At 34.6% G+C, this 23,709-nt stretch overlaps 3 protein-coding genes and 1 pseudogene across 3 annotated transcripts; 3 read left to right on the forward strand and 1 right to left on the reverse strand.

The window, feature by feature from the left end:
• Positions 1-3,540: 3,540 nt before the first annotated feature.
• LOC107025527 (receptor-like protein 50) lies at positions 3,541-6,387 on the forward strand. The gene has a single exon (XM_015226316.2). The coding sequence runs from the start codon at positions 3,541-3,543 to the stop codon at positions 6,289-6,291; it is 2,751 nt and encodes a 916-aa protein (XP_015081802.2). The 3' UTR covers positions 6,292-6,387.
• A 145-nt stretch (positions 6,388-6,532) lies between these two features.
• Positions 6,533-7,491, reverse strand: LOC107025537 (annotated as a pseudogene).
• A 1,638-nt stretch (positions 7,492-9,129) lies between these two features.
• LOC107028858 (receptor like protein 22-like) lies at positions 9,130-11,880 on the forward strand. Its single transcript, XM_015230087.2, has one exon. The coding sequence runs from the start codon at positions 9,130-9,132 to the stop codon at positions 11,878-11,880; it is 2,751 nt and encodes a 916-aa protein (XP_015085573.2).
• A 431-nt stretch (positions 11,881-12,311) lies between these two features.
• Positions 12,312-23,709, forward strand: LOC107008214 (branched-chain-amino-acid aminotransferase-like protein 1). Its single transcript, XM_015207160.1, has 21 exons — positions 12,312-12,560; positions 13,085-13,183; positions 13,363-13,434; positions 14,258-14,350; positions 14,653-14,790; positions 15,756-15,814; positions 16,067-16,169; positions 16,678-16,869; positions 16,978-17,078; positions 17,208-17,262; positions 17,377-17,463; positions 17,618-17,669; positions 18,100-18,185; positions 20,258-20,311; positions 20,888-20,971; positions 21,274-21,345; positions 21,466-21,546; positions 22,880-22,915; positions 23,255-23,387; positions 23,452-23,480; positions 23,633-23,709. Exons 1-19 carry the CDS (start codon positions 12,480-12,482, stop codon positions 23,381-23,383), a joined length of 1,674 nt encoding a protein of 557 aa, XP_015062646.1. The 5' UTR covers positions 12,312-12,479; the 3' UTR covers positions 23,384-23,387; positions 23,452-23,480; positions 23,633-23,709.

Below are 23,709 nucleotides of genomic sequence, written 5' to 3' on the forward strand. Positions count from 1 at the left end.
TATCCTCTCTAGGATACAATGATCCTACAACGTCATACAAATCAAACAACTCTGATTAGTTGAAGAGTCGAAAGATCCACCAAAAGAATAGATTCCTCCAATATATAATTACTCTCTTTTGTATAGTGAATTAGTTGAAAACTTACAATATTTTTCTTTGTCTCAATTCTCTTTTCACTACACTAATCTCTATATAAAAATATTTCTCTTTTTTTTTTACATTACTAGTTCTCGGAACGTGCATTGCACGTTTGTCCCTTAATTGATATTAGAAAAGTTGACTTATTTAACTAAGTTCAAATCTAAGTCCTTTCATATGTAAGTTTAACATAAGAATATAACCCTGCACAAATATAACATGAAAATCTTGTGTTAGATGTTGGAGGTTTGATATTCTAATTACATCATGAAAAATATTTTTTTTATTATATCAGAGGAATTAATATATTTTAATTACTAAACATAAGTTTTAATAATCAAAAAATAAATTGTCTATAAAAAAAAAGAAACATATAAAAAAGAATATTACAAAATATTTGGGCGGTATACCATCAAATTTATAGAAAAAATTACAATTTCAAACGAAAAAAAGAAGTTAATAAAGACATGACATCCATAATAAAAAAAAGACATCACATTAAAATATATAGACAAAAATATTTTCATACTAATTAAATTAGATTTTGTTAGAAGTCGACGTACTGTAGACAAAACATATCATAGATATAAAAAATTATAATCATATAATAACAATAAAAAAGATAAAGAGAAAAGAAAGCATGAATTATGTTAAGGATAAAGATACACTATATTTCTTGAACTATATATTAAAGGATCTATATATATATAAATAAATTAAATATGAATTCTAAAACAATATTATTCAATGTATCATTTAGTCATTTTTTTTACTATATATTATTTTTTATTTTATTTTTACTTTTGCAATTATTTTGTACCTCTCTATAACAGTTAAGTATAAGAATTTTTTGAACATCTGAGATTACATATAAAAAGAAAAAAATACAAATATATTGTTTTAAAAAGATAAATGATTATCAAACAATGAAAAAGACATAATTATTATTCTATGCAATTTAACATGTTTACCCTCAAAATAATTAATATAAACACAAAATGTGATTAACTTTACTATATATATCCTAAAGATAGAAGAAAGGATGAATATAAATTTACAGTAATCAATTACGAAATTATATTTAAAAACTCAAAACGATGGAAATATGAAAAACAAAATTCACTTACAACTTCATATTGTAGTAAATTTATCTTGTAACTATCATAAATTTACATAGTTCTTGATTTAAAAAATGAATATGCATGAAATTTTAAAGAATACGAATAAAGAAAATAGTAAGAATTCTTATAATTACAAACTGGTAATGAAAATTTTACAACTGATATAGACTAACCTACGGTAGAATGCAAGACGATAACAAACTTGAATAAAAGAAGGAATATAAATAAAGAGGTGTGAATGTGTTTGATAGACTCTTCATTACCTCCACTTATCTTACAAATTAAAACTGAAAGGTTATTAGACTCTTCATTACCTCCACTTATTTTATAAATTAAAATTAAAAGGTTATTAGACTCTTCATTACAAACATTTAATTACTACATGAATATATGATGCATTAAGATCTTGTTTGATGCATGAATTTCAGTATAACTATTACTTAATATTTAATTAATTAAATAGATATTAATATTAATTAATCTATTTCAGAGATAATATAAGGATAAAATGATAATTTAACTTTGAAGTTAGGAGCTTCCCACTTGTAATGATATATAATGATACTCTCTTCATTTAAAAGAAAATGTCCCTATTTCCTTTTTAGTTTGTTTCAAAAAGAATATCCCTTTTCCTTTTTTAGCAACACTTTAACTTTAACTTTTCATATGACATGTAAAAGACCACAAGATTAAAGGACGTTTTGATATATTTAATATAACTTTAATTTAAAATCACAAGATTAAAATTTTTCTTTTCTTAAACTCCGTTCTAAATCAAACTAAGCCATCTTTTTTAAAACAGAAGGAATATGATTTTTCTTGTCTATAAAAAAAAAATAAAGGCCATCATGAAAAATTCTTTGTTGTCATGAAAAGGAAGATTATGAATAGTAAATAAGATAAAGTGAATGATCTAGAAGTTACAGGAATAATTATGTATGAATAATGAGTTAATTAGTGGTTAGGGGAGTTAATAAGGAAAAGTATAGCCACTAACTAATGATATATATATAGTTAATAATATACATGCCCAATAGTGCCCAACGCACTGATGAAAATGCTGCACCAGATGGCAGCTTTTACATTGTCAGATTAAGAATTTTAATTATGCGCTTTAATATATTATTAAAATGCTCAATATTTTATATAGACACACCAATATATAGATAAAAAAAAACAAATTACATTTTTTCGTGTGTTAAATCAAAACTCAGAATTAAATATGAAATGCCAATGTCACGTAGTAGAAATGCATAATACATATATATATTTTTTATATTTTATATTTATATTCTTTAACTTTAAATATGTGCAAATAAACACATAAATTTATATAAAATTGAACGAATAGACACATACGTTCTATATGATAATTTGCATCCTATGACGTGATATATTATGTGTATTATGTCACATAGAACTCACGTGTCCATTTATTCAACTTTCTACAAGTTTAAATGTTTAGTTATGCACACCCAAAATTAAAGAGTATAAATATGAAAAAAAGTTAAATTAAAAAACACATTTATATATTATTATACCGTATACAAAGTAAGGATGCTGTTCAAATAACAATGCTGGGGTTCTACACGGCTTATGAATTATGATTATTTTTTTCTCACGTGTTTAGTTTTTTAATAAAAATATTTGTATCATGTTGCACCAGTAAGAAAATCAAACTTTTTTTAAAAAAGATGAATACAACTTTCTCATTATGTAGATAAAATTCACATGTCAACTAATCAAACAAAATTAAGCAACATCCTGTGTAAAACCGTTTATTAGTCCTCGGAAGCATGTAGGTCACTGTCTATCTCACACACATGTAAGCATATTTGATATAATATTTTGTCCGTTTTAAAATAAGTGGTGTTTTTAATTTATGAGAACCTATTCATTCCTAGTAATGAATATTTAAACTAGCTTATCCCTAATCAAAGAAAAGCTAATAAGTGGTTATTGATTTATATAAAGAAAAGATAAACAAGATTGTTCTTGAAACACTAAACCACCACTTATTTTGGAAGTATAAACTAATCATCTTGTTACTCGTGTTGGTTGGCGCCACTATATCTTAAAATAAGCAAATAATTTATGTGTAACGCAAAGGATAATATAAAAGCAGTTAACATCGACAAGTGAATCACATTGTGTTTTGCTGTTTTTATACGTTTCAGATCTGCCAGGAACTTCAAGTCTCTTCTTTCTGTGACAGTTCAAATGAGAAGTGAAATGTTCTCCCAGCTTTTTTTCATCCTACTACTCTCCATCTGCTGTAAAATGAGTGATGTAGTGGCAGCTAATTCCAGTAAATGTCTTAAGGATCAGAGGATGTTGCTGCTGCAGCTGAGAAATAACCTTACTTATGATTCTGAAATATCCGACAAGTTAGTCAAGTGGAACCACAGGATTGACTGCTGTCAATGGGAGGGTGTCACTTGCAACAGTGAAGGCCAAGTTATTGGTCTTGACCTCAGTGCTGAATCATTCTCGGGCAGTATCAATCTGTTAGCTGATCTTAAGTTTCTCTCTATTGTCCGTCTTGATGGGAACGATCTATCTGCCCCAATTCCAGAGTTCTTTGCGGAACTCACTAATTTAACTGTCTTCAGTCTAAGTTCCTGCAACTTGATAGGAGAAGTACCTCAGAAGATATTTCAGGTACCAACTCTGCAAACAATTGACTTATCAGAAAATGAGATGCTTGGGGGTTCTTTACCTGAATTTCCTTCAAAAGGATCTCTCCAAAACATGGTGCTTAGTGATACCAAATATTCAGGAAGTTTACCCGAGTCCATAGGGAACCTTAGGAAGTTGTCGCGTATTGAACTTAGAGCTTGTAATTTTACAGGTCCAATTCCATCTTCTATGGAAAATCTAACCCAGCTTGTTCTTCTGGATTTCGAGTTGAATAGCTTCACGGGTTCATTTCCATCTTTTAAGCTGTCGAAAAATCTCACTCGTATATACTCTGCTAGAAATAGATTGACAGGTATATCATCCGACTGGCAAGGATTTGAGAATCTTGAGTATCTTGACTTGAGTAGCAATTCGATTTCTGGGCTCATTCCAGAATCATTGTTTTACCTACCCTCACTTTCAGATTTAATTCTGTCAAACAACAACTTTTCTGGCCAAATAACTGAATTACAAAATGTGATTTCTCCATTAACAACTCTTGAGTTGAGTTCCAACAATTTGGAAGGGCCAATACCTGAGTTTATTTTTGAGCTACATGATCTTTATGGTCTTTCACTTTCATTCAACAAGTTTAATGGTACTGTGCAGTTGGAGAAGTTCACAAAGATCAATAAACTTGTAGATCTTGATCTGTCCCACAACAGTTTATCAGTTGACACAAATATAAGTGAATCGGACCTTGCCTTGCTACCCCAGCTGAATAGTTTCATGTTAGCATCATGCAATCTGCAGAATATTTCCTTCCTCAAGAACCAATCAAAGTTGTCGATGTTAGATCTCTCAAACAACCAGCTTACAGGTGAAATACCAAACTGGTTGGTGGAAATCAATGATGGACTTCTGCGTTTTCTGAATCTTTCTTTCAATAAATTTACGCGTCTTCAAGAACCATATACAATTGGCTTTCTCATGAATTTCCTTGATCTGCACTCAAATCTGCTCACTGGGGTTATTCCATTACCACCAAGTGCAGCTGCTTATATTGACTTCTCAGACAATAACTTTTCTACTTTTCCACCTGACTTTGGCAATTATCTAGTAACTGCTCGTTTCCTCTCAATTGCAAACAACAAAGTTATCAGTAGTATTCCTTCTTCGATATGCAACTCCAGCTATCTTGAAGTACTTGATTTGTCAAACAACAGTTTGAATGGCATAATACCATCATGTTTAGCAGAAAAGAGCAGCACACTGAAAGTACTGAACCTGGGAAAGAACAATCTCATAGGAAATATACCTGAAAAGTTTTCTTGTAATTGTGAGTTACAGAGCCTTGACCTCAGTCAGAATCACTTAACAGGTGTGCTTCCTCGTTCTTTGTCCAACTGCACAAAGTTAAAGGTATTAAATATTGGAAACAACAAGATCAAGGATACTTTCCCCTGCTGGTTGAGGAACATGTCAGATCTTCGTGTACTTGTATTGCGCTTCAATGGTTTCCATGGGAACATTGATTGCTCACGAGTGAGTTCCAACTGGACAGCACTTCAAATCATGGACCTAGCTTCCAACAATTTAGGGGGTGTTCTTCCACGAGGTTCATTCTTGGAGCTAAAAGCAATGATGGCTGACCCATCTTTAACACATTCACGCTCTGATATCTTGCATTTTGATTCTTCTATTAGGCCAATATACTATCAGGACAGAGTTATTCTTTCTCTTAAAGGACAAGATGTTACACAGACAAAGATCTTTCTCTTCTTCACCTCCATTGACTTTTCAAGTAACAATTTTGTGGGGAACATACCAGAGATAGTTGGAGATCTCAGATCACTTTATCTTCTCAATATTTCACACAACAATCTCACGGGTCAAATCCCACCAGCAATTGGAAATTTGAAGCAATTGGAATCACTGGACCTCTCATTCAACAAGTTAGGTGGCAATATCCCAGAAAAGCTTGCTAGCCTCACATTTCTTTCCTGCTTAAATTTATCATCTAATGAGTTGGTCGGAATGATTCCACAAGGCAACCAAATTCAAACATTTGGAGGAAGTTCTTTTGAAGGAAACAAGGGGCTATGTGGGTTTCCGCTAAACAGAATTTGCATGAATAATTCAGCAGATGCACCTTCTGAGCCAGAAGTTAAAGAGGAAGAATTCATTTCAAAGACGGAGATTTATGTAAGTGCTATATTGGGATTTGTTGTTGGTATTTGGATCATCTTCCTACCAATTCTGTTCTCAAAAAGATGGAACCAGTCGTACAACAGAATAATGGACAGATTAATTTTAAGGATATTTCAGCAGCAAGATCAAGAAAGGAAAAGTAGTAGCAGTAGTGTAGAATCTTGGAAAAAGGCAGCAGGGAAATCAAGAGGCAGCCATTAATTTCACAGGATGTAACACTTCGTTGCAGCATGCTGCTCACTATTAGTACTTCTAATTGTTTCCACTATGAGTTATCAGTGTTTGTTTACCTTTCATATTCATTTTAGTGGCTTCTTATTAGATAGAAGAACACAATTCAATCTTGCATTCTGTTTTAGGTAACGGTCAGTGAATAGCCATAACAAACCTCATAACAACCTCTCTCTTTTTTTTTAAAGAAACAGAAGCCAACTTTGCCATTTTCTAAGTAAAAAATAGTTTATACAAGTTCTCCCTTATTCTTGGTAGTCAGATTCGTTCTGCGCAGACAATAAGACTTCTTCAAGTTCCTTACTGAAGTCCTTATCAAAATCCTGCTCTTCATCTACTTCTTGTTGGGAGAAATTATCCTGCTCTTATCAGACAACATCAACTGAGTCTTTGACAGGCTGATGACAAATACCAGTTTTCTGATAAAATAATATCTTCTGAGTTTTCCAGTCCTCAGCTGTCTTCTCGACCACGTCTCCTATCAATGTGTGGTTCTCTGTTTGTGCTTTATGTTTTCTACATCCACCATGTCACTAGCCCCTTTGATAGCTAGATATTTGGCCCGTGCATATGCTGCCGGCTTTTGCTTGAGCAAATCCACCTCAAGCTCCGACCTCATATCCATGTGGGTGAAGTGCTCAATCTGGCTATTTGCAAATAACTTGTTGCACGCTATTTAGATACTTGCATTTTGTATTTCTTCCAGTTCATCATCTCCCTGCTGCCAAGCTTTCATTTACATCCACAAAGCCAAAAAGAAACATGTTTCTATCTAGCATATGTTTAAATAGAACTGGGACTAGTTTAACATTTTTTGGCCTTTGTCTCAAGGACAAGATTCCTAAGATTCTTCAACTCTCACAGAAATAGATAAATCTTGAAAGGAGGCCTGAATGGGTGTCTCATAAAGGTAATATAATCCACCTAATCTCCTTAAAAGAGAATGAGTAGAGACCATGTAACCACTGCAGTATGCATAAAAAGATTGTATATAGCATGCCTGATCTTTAGATGAACTAACCTCGAAAATATAGGAGAACTTCTCAGAAATCCACACTCTCTTCTGTAAAAGTAGGAGATCCACCCTTGGTAAATTCATAATATAAGCTCTTCAATGTCTAATTTGAATGGCTCATGGTCCTTGTTGACTTCTCTTAATGGCCTTGACATCAAACTTTCAAAGGCATTCCACAGCTTGTTGAACTTTTAAACTTCCTGCTTAACCCTAATCTCTCCTTGTAAATCCTTTATGTCCATTGTCCAAGTTAAATGGCTCCTGCACAATAATTGCCTGAAAGTGTATGATTTGGACAAAAGTTCATCTACTATACAGTAGATAATGAATGTATTAATGCATATTCATGTAACGTCCTCAAAAGTAAATTAAAGTATATTCGATCAGACTTTACAATTGATTTGAAATTAACAGAAAAATCAATACACGAAACAGAGTTTTGAGCTTTAAAAACTTGGTTACGAAGGATTCAGAGTTAATTCCATGAACAAAGACAGCATCCGGATAGTTCCTTCGAATTCAAAGGTTTAAGCCTAACTCGCGCTCCAAAATATATTTGCTTAGCATTTGGTGCATGGGCAATTTGTTGGGCGTGGCACTTTTGGGCAATTTTTGACCCACTTCACGCTCAGCCCTGCCCTAATACCATGTTGAATTCATTCATCTTATTAGCCGGCAATGTAAAACTTTTTGCTTTAACACAGAATAGCACACAAACTTTCATGGTGGACATATTTAAGCGGATCAATGATCAATCTGAAAAAAAAACATGTATATATACATGTATTTGATCAACGAGCAATGAAGGTTTTCCCGCGAAAAAGCTTGGAGAAAGAGGGAAAATGCCCGAGAAACGCCTTTGGAGTGTGTTTATGAAAATTTGAAACCTACTATTAATAAGTACTACTAATAATTTTGTGCATTTAAATTTAAGATTAACCCAGATTAGTCCATTCATCTAAAAACTAGTAATTGAATTGTTTCACCTCATTTGATATTCAAGTTTCAATTATTTTTGTAAATATATTCACTCCGGCTATCCCCTTTTTTTTTGTTTAGTGTGACATATTTTATTTCTTAGTTTATCAAAAAATATTAATTAGAAACTAAGAAAACATGGTCAATCTCAATTTCTCAATCAAAGGAGGGAGTACAGTATTTATAAAGTTAGATATGAGATGTTAATTTTATATAGTACAAAGTACAAACTAAGGAGTAAGGATGCTGTTCAAATAACAATGCTGGGGTTTTACACAGCTTATGATTTATTTATTTATTTATTTTTATCACATGTTTTGTTTGTCAATAAATATATTTGTGGGACGTTTCCATAAAATAAAAACACTAATGATGGAAATATAACTTTCTTACTACTATATAATATAATTTCAAATGTAAATATAGAAAATATAGTCAAATAAAATCAACATCCTATGGAAAACCGTGTAGGTCCACACTCCAGTTTCCACTGTCTATCAATTTCAAAAACAAATTGATATTATAAGTAGACACACGGATCACGGTGTCAGCTTTTTAAAATAATACATAAACTAATCATCTTGCCTTACTCATGTTTGGTTGGCGCTAGTATTTAAAATAGATAAAAACATTGATCTGTTAGCCAAATAAAAATTATCCAACCGAATCCTGTTGTTTATTCGCGAGAATTTTTGCTATTTTATACGTTTCAGATCTGCACGAACTTGCGAGTTTCTTTTTCTGTTGACAGTCAAATGAGAAGTGAGATGTTTTTCCAGCTTTTATTGATCCTACTACTCTCCATCTGCTGTAAAATGAGTGATGTAGTGGCAGCTAATTCCAGAAAATGTCTTCAGGATCAGAAGATTTTACTGCTGCAGCTGAGGAATAACCTTACTTATGATTCTGAAATATCTACCAAGCTAGTGAAGTGGAACCACAGGATTGACTGCTGTCAATGGGAGGGTGTCACTTGCAACGGTGAAGGCCAAGTTATTGGTCTTGACCTCAGCGCTGAATCATTCTCGAGTAGTATCACTCCGTTAGCTGATCTTAAGTTTCTCTCTATTGTCCGTCTTGATGGGAACAATTTATCTGCACCAATTCCAGAGTTCTTTGTGGAATTCACCAATCTAACTGTCTTGAGTCTAAGTTCCTGCAACTTGATAGGAGAGGCACCTCAGAAAATATTCCAGGTACCAACTCTGCAAATAATTGACTTATCAGTAAATGAGATGCTTGGGGGCTCTTTACCTGAATTTCCTTCAAAAGGATCTTTACAAAACCTGGTTCTTAGTAATACGAAGTTTTCGGGAAGTTTACCTGAGTCCATAGGGAACCTTAGGAACTTGTCGCATGTTGAACTTAGAGCTTGTAATTTTACAGGTCCGATTCCATCTTCGATGGAAAATCTAACCCAGCTTGTTCTTCTGGATTTCCATTTGAATAGCTTCACAGGTTCATTTCCTTCTTTAAAGCTGTCCAAAAATCTCACTGATTTATACTCGGCTAGAAATCGTTTGACAGGAATTTCATCAGACTGGGAAGGCTTTGAGAATCTTAAGTATCTTGACTTGAGTAACAATTCAATTTCTGGGCTCATTCCAGAATCATTGTTTTACCTACCCTCATTATCAGATTTAGATCTGTCCAACAACAAGTTTTATGGCCAAATAACTGAATTACAAAATGTTATTTCTCCACTAGAAAGTCTTGAGTTGAGTTCAAACAAATTGGAAGGGCCAATACCTGAGTTTTTATTTGAGCTGCATGGTCTTTATGGTCTTTCACTATCTTTCAACAAGTTTAACGGTACTGTGCAGTTGAAAAGGTTCACCAACCTCAGTAAACTTGTAAATCTTGATCTGTCCCACAACAATATATCAGTTGACACAAATATAAGTGAATCAGAACTTGCTTTGCTACCCCAGCTAAATAGCTTCCTGTTAGCATCATGCAATCTGCAGGATATTTCCTTCCTTAAAAACCAATCAATCTTGTCAATGTTAGATCTCTCAAAGAACCAACTTACTGGTGAAATACCAAACTGGTTGGTGGAAATCAATGATGGACTTCTCCGTTTTCTGAATCTTTCTTACAATCAATACACACATCTTCAAGAACCTTATACGTTTGGCTTTCTGAATTTCCTTGATCTGCATTCAAATCTGCTCACTGGGGTTATTCCACTACCACCACGTGCAGCTGCTTATATTGACTTCTCAGACAATAACTTCTCTACTTTTCCGCCTGACTTTGGCAATTATCTAGTAACTGCTCGGTTCCTCTCAATTGCAGACAACAAAGTTATAGGTAGTATCCCTTCTTCGATATGCAACTCCAGTTATCTTGAAGTACTTGATTTGTCTAACAACAGTTTGAATGGCATAATACCACCATGTTTAGCAGAAAAGAGTAGCACACTGAACGTACTGAACCTGGGAAAGAACAATCTCATAGGAAATATACCTGAAAAGTTTTCTTATAATTGTGAGTTACAGAGCCTTGACCTCAGTCAGAATCACTTAACAGGTGTGCTTCCTCGTTCTTTGTCCAACTGCACAAAGTTAAAGGTATTAAATATTGGAAAGAACAAGATCAAGGATACTTTCCCCTGCTGGTTGATGAACATGTCAGATCTTCGCGTACTCGTATTGCGCTTCAATGGTTTCCATGGGAACATTGATTGTTCACGAGTGATTTCCAACTGGACCGCTCTTCAAATCATGGACCTAGCTTCCAACAATTTAGGGGGTGTTCTTCCACGAGGTTTATTCTTGGAGCTAAAAGGAATGATGGCTGACCCATCTTTAACACATTCACGCTCTGATATCTTACATTTTGAGTCTGAATCTGTTAGGTCAGTATACTATCAGGACAGAGTCACTCTTTCTCTTAAAGGACAAGATGTTACACAGACAAAGATTTTTCTCTTCTTCACCTCCATTGACTTTTCAAGCAACAATTTTGTGGGGAACATAGCAGAGATAGTTGGAGATCTCAGATCACTTAATCTTCTGAATATTTCACACAACAATCTCACAGGTCAAATCCCACCAGCAATTGGAAATTTGAAGCAATTGGAATCACTGGACCTCTCATTCAACAAGTTAGGTGGCAATATCCCAGAAAAACTTGCTAGCCTCACATTTCTTTCCTTCTTAAATTTATCATCTAATGAATTGGTCGGAATGATTCCACAAGGCAGCCAAATTCGAACATTTGGAGAAAGTTCTTTTGAAGGAAACAAGGGGCTATGTGGGTTACCGCTGAACAGAACTTGCAAGAATAATTCATCAGATGCACCTTCAGAGCCAGAAGTTGAAGAGGACGAATTCATTTCAAGGACGGAGATTTATGTAAGCACTATATTGGGATTTGTTGTTGGTATTGGGATCATCTTTCTACCACTTCTGGTCTCAAAAAGATGGAACCAGTCGTACAACAGAATAATTGACAGATTAATTTTAAGTATATTTCAGCAGCAAGTTGAAGAAAGGCGAACTAGTATCAGTAGTGTAGCATCTTGGAAAAAAGCAGCAAGGAAATCAAGAGGCAGACATTAATTTCACAGGATGTGACACTTCCTTGCAGCATGCTGCTCACTATTAGTACTTCTAATTGTTTCCACTATGAGTTATCAGTGTTTATTTACCTTTCATGATTCATTTTAGTGGCTTCTTATTAGATAGAAGAACACAATTCAATCTTGCATTCTGTTTTAGGTAACGGCCATATGATATGAATATGAATGAATATGATGAGTGCAAAATTTATAACTTTGGATTAATGAGACGACATTTTTTCCTTCAATATTTTGAAACTTGAAAGGAAGAATATATCCCTTGAATAATAAATCAAGAATCTAAATATATTTTTTATTACTATAAAAGAACCTCCACAGCTGGCGTGTTTCAATTTCTCATATTTAATTAAGGGTAAAGCAGATCAAACTAATAACGAGACGTTTAATGTTTTTGTTTAATATAGAGTATTTTTGGGTAAGGACATACATACAAATTGTCGTTATCCTTTCTTGTCCTCTTCACCAACTAGTCTACTTACGTTGTTGCTGCTAACTTCAAGAAACATAACATTTAGGCGATACATTCTTGACTCTCTCAAACTCACAAAACCAAGTTGTGCAATTCTTGAATCTTGAATAATGGGAGAAGAAATTGAAGTGATACATTCTTGGTCTGCACCCAGGTCCCTAAGCACCAGCCTAATGTACTCTTTTGCCCAGGTGAGGAGTATTCTTTTGTTTACCTCTTGATGAATCTGAGGGCTTCTGTTTTTTTTCTCTGTGTGAGATGGGGTTCTTGAATAAATGTTGGTTTCTTGAAAAATCATGAAATTCTTGGATTTCTTGATTTGGCTGACTTTTAATCTTAGACTATGATGATTTATGTTAATGAATCTTGATATAATGATGCTTCTCAAATCCCCATTCCCTTCAATAGGAGGATGATGGAAGTGGAGTTTGGTAAGTTTCTCTTGCATGTCACATAACACTGCAATAGTAAATAATTGCTCTTCTCAATGCCTGTTTGATAATCCTGATTTCCTGTGAATATATATGCTGCCTCTTTTCAGCGAAAATAATGCTCCTACGTAATTTCTATTTGCTTGATTAGATGGTTAAGAATCCTAAGCAGTCTCAACACTTGTATCTTTGTTTGATTAACTAGAGTATATAGTGTTATTTTGATGGATTTATTATACCGTGATACATGCCCTTTGGCATAAGAGTATTTTCTTGTGTTACAGAGAAATGACATCGAAGTTCTTGATGAACCACTGTATGCAAATTTTTTGCGAGTCACTGGAGTGGATAGACCTTACAAGGAAAAACTTCGATCCGAACTGGTATGTAAGATGAGTACAACATTCATGAATCACATCCTTTTCCAGTTTTTTCATTCGTGCTGAGTTGCAATTTTGATACCTAGTATAGCAATCTTGATTCTTTACAATATGTTCACCTAATGTATGGCTATGTGCTCTTTGTATCTTGGATTAGAGTAACATTTATATGAAATAAGCAGGAGAATGATGGAAATAAGGTGGTGAAAGAGGTCATCTTTGGTGCAGGAGTAAAGAAGTATCGCTACTGTAAGGTAATCTAGCAAGCATCATAGCTGTATTTATGAATAAAGTTATGAATGCTCTAGAAGTTTATGATTTCTTCTTTACCAGCCTTATTGGATTTTATCGTTCTTACGTTTCTAAGAGAGATAGATTCATATTCAGAGTCTTCTAACTCTATATCAGAGGACAAGGAACATCAAGATGGATTTTATTTACTTGTAGAAAAATGTTGGAAATGTGTCTGCTTGCTGCTAAAACTCAGATAACAGTTTTAACAACTTAGGCACCATACGATTTGTATGATTGAGAGTTAGCAACTGAGTGTTACGTCGGAAGGGTATTCAAGATAATTTTGACTATGTGTTCTCCTCTCAGTACTGGTTTCTCCCAAAGCTCCATCATTTTGTGATTGTTCATCAAAGAGTAGTTGGAAGGAGCATGAACTAACACTGTTTCTAGGTACCGGTGCTGTCTAATGCTAGCAAATTGTGGACTTTGTGTAAGACTTGAGTTCTTTACTATAATTATGATTTTTTTTTAAATGGTAAAACACATTCTTATGCCAGAAATTTTATATAAAGTAAATTAATAGTTATATAGGAATGCTTGCTATGGCTTGACAACTTTGGCTTGAGTTTTCTGAAAAATAAGATGAAGACCCAATAAGTTGTCTAGACAGCTGCAAGCCTGCAACCAAGCATATAACATTGTGGGTCAATCACTGAGTTTCAAGGGTCTGGTCTTTGATAGGTTTCGAGCACTACATAGTGCTGTAGGCAGTTTTTGGTAATAGAGATCTGTAATTAGATCATTAATTCAAATTTTCTCACTATTCCTTCTTCCTTCTCGCAGCATATAGCCAAACAACGTGTGCCAGGTTTGACAAATGAATTGATGAAAAGAGGAAAGCACTTCATACTGATAAGGAATCCCCTTGATATCTTGGTAATTTAAGTTAAAGTCTTGACTCTTATTACTGATGGTTGGTTATAATTTTCTAATTTAGTCAGTCTATTTTTTTTAAAAAAAAAAGAAAATTATGTTCTTTTGCTACTGTACTAAGTAAGCAAATTAATGGAAAATCTCAATGCCGATGCATCACTAGCAGCAGGGTCATTAACTATGTGACATTGCTCATCTTGTATTTCTCTGTTTATTTCATATTTTATTATTTTTCATTTTCTATTTGATGTATAAATGTTATTTCTGCTTCTAACAAATTTAACTTACATATGCTATGTTGGTAGCCATCCTTTGAGAAGATTGTGCCTCCATCATTTCTTGAGCTGGGGTTGGCAGAGCTGGTCTCCGTATACAGTGAGTTATCTGAATCAGGAAGAGCCCCACCAGTTATTGATGCTGCAGATCTTCGTGAAAATCCCGAGGTTCGTTTCCAGTAGCATTATTCAGTTTGAAGCATAATCCCCTTTCATTATGAAAGTATGGTTCTTGTTTATGCTCATTCTAGTTGGGAATGTCGACAAACTTAGATACTAGAAAGATATGGTCCTTTGTCCAATGATGCCCAAATTACTGAAATGGTTTCAATCACAGCTATTCTTGTCATGCAGTAACATGTAATAACTGACTATTGCTTTGCACTGACTTATGGAGTTGCCAGTGTGAACATTTTCATAGATGGTTTAAGAATTATAGATATGGCTGCTCATTAGGATCTAGTCACAACTTCATTGTGTCTGCTTAGTCATTTTACCACTGTATTCAGTGGTATTTCTTCTCTGTGTAGATATATAGATATTTATGAATACGAACACGATTAGAGTAACACAAAAAAACTTAATTTGTAGAAAAAGAGGAAAGGAACTGTTATGAATGTGAAATGTTAAGCGATTGTGCTTATATGGTAACACAATTTATCCTGTGTTTTCATTATAATAAGCTTAGGCCTAATTTGTGTTTATGCTATCAGTTGGTTTGCTGTGAGAGCCTTCTATGTGCAACTTGATTCATATGAACTAAAGCGTAGGGTCAGGCTTAGTGTCCCACCAACTATGACTAGTAGGGTCACAGCTTCTATTGTATAAATGTTAAGACCTCATTTATAAAGGTATGTATAGTACTAGTTCTAGTGCAGTTAGTGCAATGTCCAGTCTTCTTTATCTGGTTCAACTTTTTCCCCTCAATTTCCTGTTTCATCTTGTTTTAAACATGGCAGTCTGTTATACCAACTGAAAGAGAAATGAAAAAGAAAAGATAGTTAAACTACCTTCCCCCAACTCTTACATGAGGAGTGATCGCAGGATTGAGTGTCTTGATTACTTGTCTAGTTGTTTATAAAGTTTCACAACTTAACATTTTTAAGAATTCTCTGCTAATTGTCTTTCTGCAGGTGACCCTGCGTGGCCTTTGTGAAGACCTTGACATTCCATTTCAAGATTCAATGCTCAGGTAAGCTAAATTCGTGCTAGAACTTTTAACAAGTTGTTGACAATAGTCTATCTGGAGTGACCAGTCTTGAAGATTTTCTATACTTTGTAGAGAGCCATACTTTTGTGTAGATTCTACTTTTTCGTATACTTTTTTGTATGCGGAAAATTTACCGTATTAGTGAAATTATGTAACCTTATCAGAAGAAAATCATCTCTCTGGAGTTAAACAACTGCAACTATACCTAAATCTCAAGCTCGTTGGAGTTTTCAGGTGGGAAGCTGGACCGAAACCATTTGATGGCATCTGGGCACCATGGTGGTATAAAAGTGTGCATAAATCAACAGGTTTTGCTCCAGCAAAGAAATACCCTATGGTATACGGTTCACAGATCCTTGATAACTATTTTGTTATGCAAAAACTTTAATGATTAAACAGAGTATTATAGTGGCATTTAAGAAACTCATCTTTAGTGCCATCAGGTTACAAAATAAAGAAGAGGGACACTCTTTACTTCAGTTTGTATTACCAAGTATGATTGCATATGAATTCTTTTTCCGGAATTATCCACAGCTCACATATTATCCTTATTGGCGAAGATATATTGTGCCGAGTGGATTTGTAATGGAAGAAACTGTTTAAACGAAGTCTCTTACATGTCCCACCCTTACCAGTCACCTGTTGTTTTTGCATGTGCAGCGCAATGTGTTTTTGTTCAAAATTAATCCCATGAAAGTTGAACCTGTTTGTTGTTACTCAGTCTTAAATTGTTTCGATTTTGCTGGCAGCTCGTTTCTTCCTAGAACATTCTAAATAATCATGTATAAAGCTAAATGTCACGTGAAAGACATTTGCTCATAGTTCTTCCTTCTAAAAATTTTCAGCCATTTCCCACATCATTGTATGATTTGTTGGAGCAAAGCCTACCCTTTTACAACATGCTTAAACGTCATGCTAGACGATCTTCTTCTAATTACCTGAACTCAACTTTACCTCATCCTAGTCTTCCTGTTCCTGCTAATGAGAAGCTGCTTGCATGGGTTGGTGATGAGATTGTGCCTCGTGAGACTGCGAAGGTAAAACGATAACGTAGTTTACCAAGAATGATATTCGAATAATTCTGTTCTTTCTGCTCTCCTGCTCAACTAGCTCTCAATTTTTTATCACTGCAAGACATTTTCTAGGTTTCAGTATTTGATTCAATTGTCCAAGGTGGCGATGGAGTTTGGGAGGGACTTCGAGTGTATGGCGGAAAGGTATTTAAGCTTGAGGAGCATTTAGATAGGTAAGTGACAACAACTAGTGCTAAATTAGTCCCCATTTGTCAGATATAAGATGTGGATTGTATGAGGTGTGACCATTGTCTAAAATGCTTTTCTTGCTCTAAATTTACATTTAAGTTTCCTTTTCTCAGGATGTTCGACTCTGCGAAAGCACTAGCTTTCAGCAATGTACCAACTCGCGAAGAGGTAAAATGCTGTGGTGATTCCCTGTTTGGGTCTAGGTCCTCTAAGATTTTGATTTCTACATTACAGTATGTAGTAAAATTTGTAGAACTTCTGACTTGATGCAAGAATATGCAGGTGAAAGAAGCTATTTTCAGGACTCTTTTAAGAAATGGAATGTTTGATAATGCACATATCCGACTAACTTTGACACGTGGTAAAAAGGTAATCTATGATTGCTATTACTCTATCTATTTCCATATTCAGTCGTTGTTTTGGAATCTGATATAAACGCATGCCTGGACATTAGGTCATATTAAGTTTTTAATACTAGTTCTCTTTCACTATGGCCTTAGAATTTCTCATGTTCTTATCATAGGTAACCTCAGGAATGAGCCCAGCATTCAATCGTTATGGATGTACTTTAATAGGTAAGATTCCTTCTATCTTTTTGTTGTCTGAATGCCTACTTTGTATACTCTTTCATTATTATATCAAGGTTCAGCCTACATTGTCATCTTGTACGCATGAAAATTGTTTTATTATGAACTACTCTTGTTTAAGAGTTCTTATATCTAAGTTACAGTTGCCTGAAGTTGTCTGAATTAAGAATGTTCGAATTAGTCAGCGAACCTTTTTCCTGGACTGCATTTCTCTCTCTGTGTACTTGGTGAGGAATAGTCTGGAAAAGAGATATACAAAGAAATAGATTAACACCATCCTTGAATTTTCAATGTCAATAAAAAATAAAAGAAGATACATTAAAATACTAAATGTCCACTTTCTGCACTTTACTGGTGTAGCTATAACTCTTATTTGTTGTCCTCCTTTCTCATATATTTATAATACCCTTTTTTGAAGTTCTTGCTGAATGGAAACCTCCAGTCTATGACAATGAAAAGGGCTTAATGTTAGTGACGGCAACCACTCGTCGTAATTCACCAAATGTAAGATATTTCTTCTAGTTGAACCTAGTAATTTCATGAGATTCTATGTCTTTTCCTTACCCCCTTTTTGGCTTAAAAAATCATTTCGTTTTTATCCTTATTGTTGGAATGTATGCGTCCACTTATATTGATGGAACTAGGTCCTCAATACAGTAATAGCAACAATAAAGAACAAATACAGAAAGTAAAGACGTTACGTGGAAACCTCCTTGCTCAAGGCAGGAAAACCACGACCTGTTCTCAACAGGACTTTTCGAACTGCTTTCACTAATCTTCAACAAGCAAAAGTAAAAGCCAGTTACAACCCGAGATTAGCCTGCTAATCTCCACACTAAGTAATATCTCCTATCACTTAGCTAAACCAGGACAAATACAACACTGCCCACTATACTAATCCTAACTTGATTAATATAGATTTGAGAGTAAGAACCCACGTTACCACTAACTCGATTCTTACAATGATTCACACAAGTTCGAAATGTTTCTTTCACAAGTGAAACGAATCCTACTATACAAGAACAATTACAAGCAAACAAAAGCAGCAAATAGAGAAAGCAAAAGATGCAATTCTATCAGGTCCTTGCTATTGAAGCTTGATAATATCTCTCTTTGAATGAATGAATAAATCTTCTTGTTGTTTGTTTGATATATACCATGAAGAGTTATTACTCATCAAACAAACAACCTCGTCACTTCTGATTGGTGAAGTACTCTGCCGCTTCACCTACTTCCTGATGCAGACAGCTTTTACAGTTGTCCAGCACTTTGACAACTGGACGAGTTCTATACTCTGCAGAGGACCGAGTCCCTGCACTTGTGAGGAGATCATCAAAACACCTAGGAGCATAAGCCCTTATCACTTATGGCTAAAACAATTTCCATTCATCTAAAGATTCTTATTCAAGTGTTCAGATCATCTTTGAGGGGAGTTGTGGTTTTGTTGATAACTCAGCATTCCCCTGATCCTTTGTTTGTTTTACCGCAGAGAGGGGGAGGGTTTACCCTGAAACTTTAGGTAAGGCCTTGAGTTTTTTTTAAAAAAACCTCTATCATATAGTTGCAATTCGATTATATGCTGTATACTACACCAGATTATTATTTTTCACATTTCTTCTTTTATGCTTAAGTATTTGTAGTAGTTGTTTTTTTGAGTAATAAACCAGAATCAAATTTCTACTCAGTAGCATCTTCAAGTGCAAATATCAGGGCTCCATATCTGGTGAAACAATTTCGCTCTTTGTTGTTTATCTCTTATAATTTGGAAAGATGGTTTTTTGTGCTTCTTGTTTTCTCTACTGGAGTTGGTTGCTCATCCTCTCATTGGTCTTTAACTTGATTTAACGGTACAGTGCTTGTTAGTAGCGATCATTTATTAAAATGGTGAGTGACAACTTGACATTTTGTCAATTACAGTTGAGATAGCTATCATAAAGCATGATTATGTTGAGGTATCGTGAGGAACTTCCGTTTGCCTGAAATTGAGGGAAAATAAAAGATGGATAGAAAATCTGACATTGTGTTACTCTCCGCTGTTTTCAGTTAATTTAAACTTTAACACCATCATGTGGATCCTGTACTTCCAAAATCCTTCATCAGGCTCTTCCATCAAGACTTGAGCCAATTTTACAAAAATCATTCTCTATTAGCTTTATCAATTCCCTGTTCTAGAGTACCTTTAGAACAAACTTGATACTGTGTCCAAGTAAGGATGGTGATGTGTTGCTGAGAATTAAACCATGAATTAATGTTTTTCCTTCCCAACCATGTCCATAACCCACAAGATGATGTTGGCCAAAGATTGTAATTTCTTCTCATGATTTATATTTATTCCTTGGTTAAGGTATCTAAGTGATCTATACTTCCTAGTTAATGATGTGGAATACTTGCTTTTCTGTTGCTGCTACTATCTTAAAACCAAAGATTGAGGAAAGCAATACATAATTCCTTGAACTATCTTTTAAGTGAAAAACCAATGAAGTTCATGTTACTCTGAGCTTTTGATCACTGTTAATAAAATCTGTGTTTGGGGTACCTCTTGTCTTAAAAGTAACGACTTGTTGTTTCCTTTACAGAATTTGGATTCAAAGATTCACCATAACAACCTTCTCAACAACATTCTTGCAAAGGTATTTTTCTCTATGCAAATCAATACAATGAGTATATACATAATCTTTCTATTGTGAGGAAGTCGTAACTGCGCCCCTGAAATTCATATTGACAGTTCTTCATTTTTATGTCTGCTTGCAGATTCTTATCTCACCTTCTACCTTTTCAGTACTTCATATTAAGAAATTATAGCAATTTCACATTTGTAGTCAAATTGATTGGTTATGCAGCTAAACTTTTGTTGGATCAGCTGGAAAGCTGGAAGTACATAAAATGTTTATCCCACTCCCTAACTAAGGTTATGAATTTTTAAATGTCGATCAAATATATCAATGTAAGTAAAAAAGTTGGACATTAACAGTGAACTGGGATGATGGAAGAATTGTTTTCTGGTTCCGCAGCTGGACAATTGCTTCTTGACAATGTAAAATTTTGATAATTATACTATGTGGAAATACAAAGGCAACTCCGGTTTGGTGAAGGCAGAGTAATCCTTAGAAATTGCAGTTGTTTCTTGTCTTCGTTGCACCACCACAATGCATGATTTGTGTGCATCCACCTGGCTGTAATTGACAGCAATTTCTCTTCTGGTGCAGATAGAAGGTAATAATGCTGGGGCTGATGATGCAATCATGCTCGATAAAGATGGCTATGTGTCAGAAACTAATGCTACAAATATAGTAAGCACATTTACTCCTATAGTTGCCCTCTTTGAGGTCCCCAATCTCTATTCCTCAGGAGGCAAGCCACACTTTAGAGAAGGTCATTGCATGTCCTTTCCAACAGATTCCCCTTTTATTCTGTAATATCTGCCTGTGTTTGGTGGTATAACCACAAAACTCAAAATCACATTCCACACAATTCTGTGGTCATTTAGTTCATTGCAATGTTTTGAGCATTTTTTTTCTTTTACTTTATTACCAACCATCAGGTCTTGTGTTTCTCCTATCTTTGATAAAATCTATGATTTTATTCTTTGTAGTTCTTGGTGAAGAAAGGGCGTGTGGTGACACCTCATGCTGATTATTGCCTTCCTGGCATAACTAGAGCAACAGTAAGTTTTAGAAAATCTCTTCTTCTCTAGTTGTCTCTCTCCTTCTCTCCACTTTTGGTCCTTGATGAAGTGATAAATTTGTAGAGTTATCTGCTTGATGATCAACAATCTATTTTGTAGGTCATGGAACTTGTGCTGAAGGAAAGTTTAGCTTTAGAGGAGCGACGAATTAGCTTATCAGAATTTCACACTGCTGATGAGGTGTATACTCTTAACTATGCATTTGTTCTTTGAAAACCTAGAAAATTTGTTTCAAGCATTACCTAAGATGTGCTTCCAGACATTGTCAATTATCGTTGCATGTAAATGTGTCTACGGAAGCTGCTTGAGAACTTATGAAATGAAAGTATTTTAACACAAGGTGGAAGTCCTCCTTATCACACAACTCAACCTACTCCATTTTCTGGAGAAACCATGCCTGACAAACTTTACTTTAGCTTGAATACCTTTTTAAGCATCTACTGCATCTCTAAAATTGAATAGAGCAGCAGTGATGCAATAATTTTTGGGGTAGCACCGATAGTCTATCATTGTGCCTACTGTCACAACACCCCCCACCCCCATATTGAGGAAGCTTGCGGCTGTTATTTGAATATAAGAATCAGATGAAAACCTCTTTATTTGTGCATACCTGTGCCAAAACTGGTGTAACTACAAATACAAATAGTTAAAAAGAGGTTATATCTCTTTTGGGGTAAATTCACTTATTTCAATATTTATTCTTCATATCACAGCTTTTACAAACTCCTTATGCCCAGTGTTTAGCCTCCAACCTTATCTTATCCAAGTCAATGATTTTGTTTTTTATCAAGACAATATCATTGACCTGGAAAAAAAAAGTCGAAAGTAAATATTTATTATTCGTTAAATGTGGTTTCTGTATTTGTTTTAGATTCAACTTTGAAAATTGTGTATATTGTATTGATGGACTAGGTAATCACTGCACTAAATGTATGATTCATGAATCATGAGGGGATCAACTACTATTGAGACTCTCATCTCATTTGGTTTCAATGCGGATTCCTTTTTTTGAATTCATTGATATACAGAATACGAGCTTCGTGATTCCTACGCTTGACATTAATGAATTAAAGATGTTCTAAGCATTTTTCAGGGAAGTTCAGTTTCCCCACTCTTTGGTCCACGTGATCATTATGCATGAAAGATGCCCACTTTCTTGTTTTCTCATTGAACCGAAGTAACAAGGATATTCTTGCAGTCCGACTCTTTAAGTCTGTAATTTAAGGGAATATATTGTGTTCTTCAAGAACTCCTTTTGCAAAGTTAATTCGAACACAATTGTGCTTCTTCTGTTCCATTATCTGTGATACTACTTGTTTTAGAGATGCCTTCCTCTTTGGTTTTGTTGTTTCTTGCTACCTAGTGTTGAGAAATGTTTGTGTTAAGCCAAAGCTTCTCATTTTCATTTTTACTGTCACTAGTGAAGTACAACTCGACCATCACCAACACCATTGGTTGTCTCGTCATTTTTCTGTTTTTGCTTCCTCTAATATGAATCTTTCACTTCATGTAGGTGTGGACAACAGGAACTATGGGGGAGCTGAGCCCGGTAGGTTAAAAATGTTAAATTGAATTAAAACTTAAGTGTCATGTGGCTGACTCAGTCATACAGAACTGAAACTGTTTCCTTTAACCATTGAATTGATATGTTTACCTGACGATCCTTGGCTTGGTTTTCAATTGGGGTCAATCCTAATTTACACAATTTTGGCATGCGAAAGTAGATTATATTGAGTCTGCAGGTCATAAATAAATCTATCATCACTCAAAAGTCTGAGCTGGAAATCTGAATCTTACCATTGACATGACACTGAGTATTCTGGTGTTTAACTTATTCGTGCTGATTTACTATCATTCTGTGGGACTATCTTGTTACTTGCATGGACAGGTTGTCAAAATTGATGGACGTATAGTTGGTGATGGTCGAGTAGGACCTATAACTCTGAGATTGCAAAATGCTTACAAGAATCTCTCAAAAGATTCAGGAGTGCCCATACCAACTTATGAGAAGAGCTAAATACATTTACAAGAATCTCTCAAAAGATTCAGGAGTGCCCATACCAACTTATGAGAAGAGCTAAATACATAGTTTCCAGGTTCTTCTCACCTTCAAGGTTAGTTAACCTTCTTTCATTTTCTTGATTTTTGGTTATCAAGGTCTTTTTTGTGGTTGTGCGTTACCTGAGTTTTCTTTTGCACCAATTTAGGCTGTGAAAAAGAAGTACTCTTGCTACTTTTGACCTATTAATATGTATGCAATTTTCAGGTGTATCAAAACAACAGAGCTGGAGAAGGGTTGTTCTTCTATCTAGACAAAAAAATAATAATAAAATTTTCGTGTAA

The sequence above is a fragment of the Solanum pennellii genome, chromosome 1 (genome assembly GCF_001406875.1).
Source record: "Solanum pennellii chromosome 1, SPENNV200".
NCBI lineage: Eukaryota > Viridiplantae > Streptophyta > Magnoliopsida > Solanales > Solanaceae > Solanum > Solanum pennellii.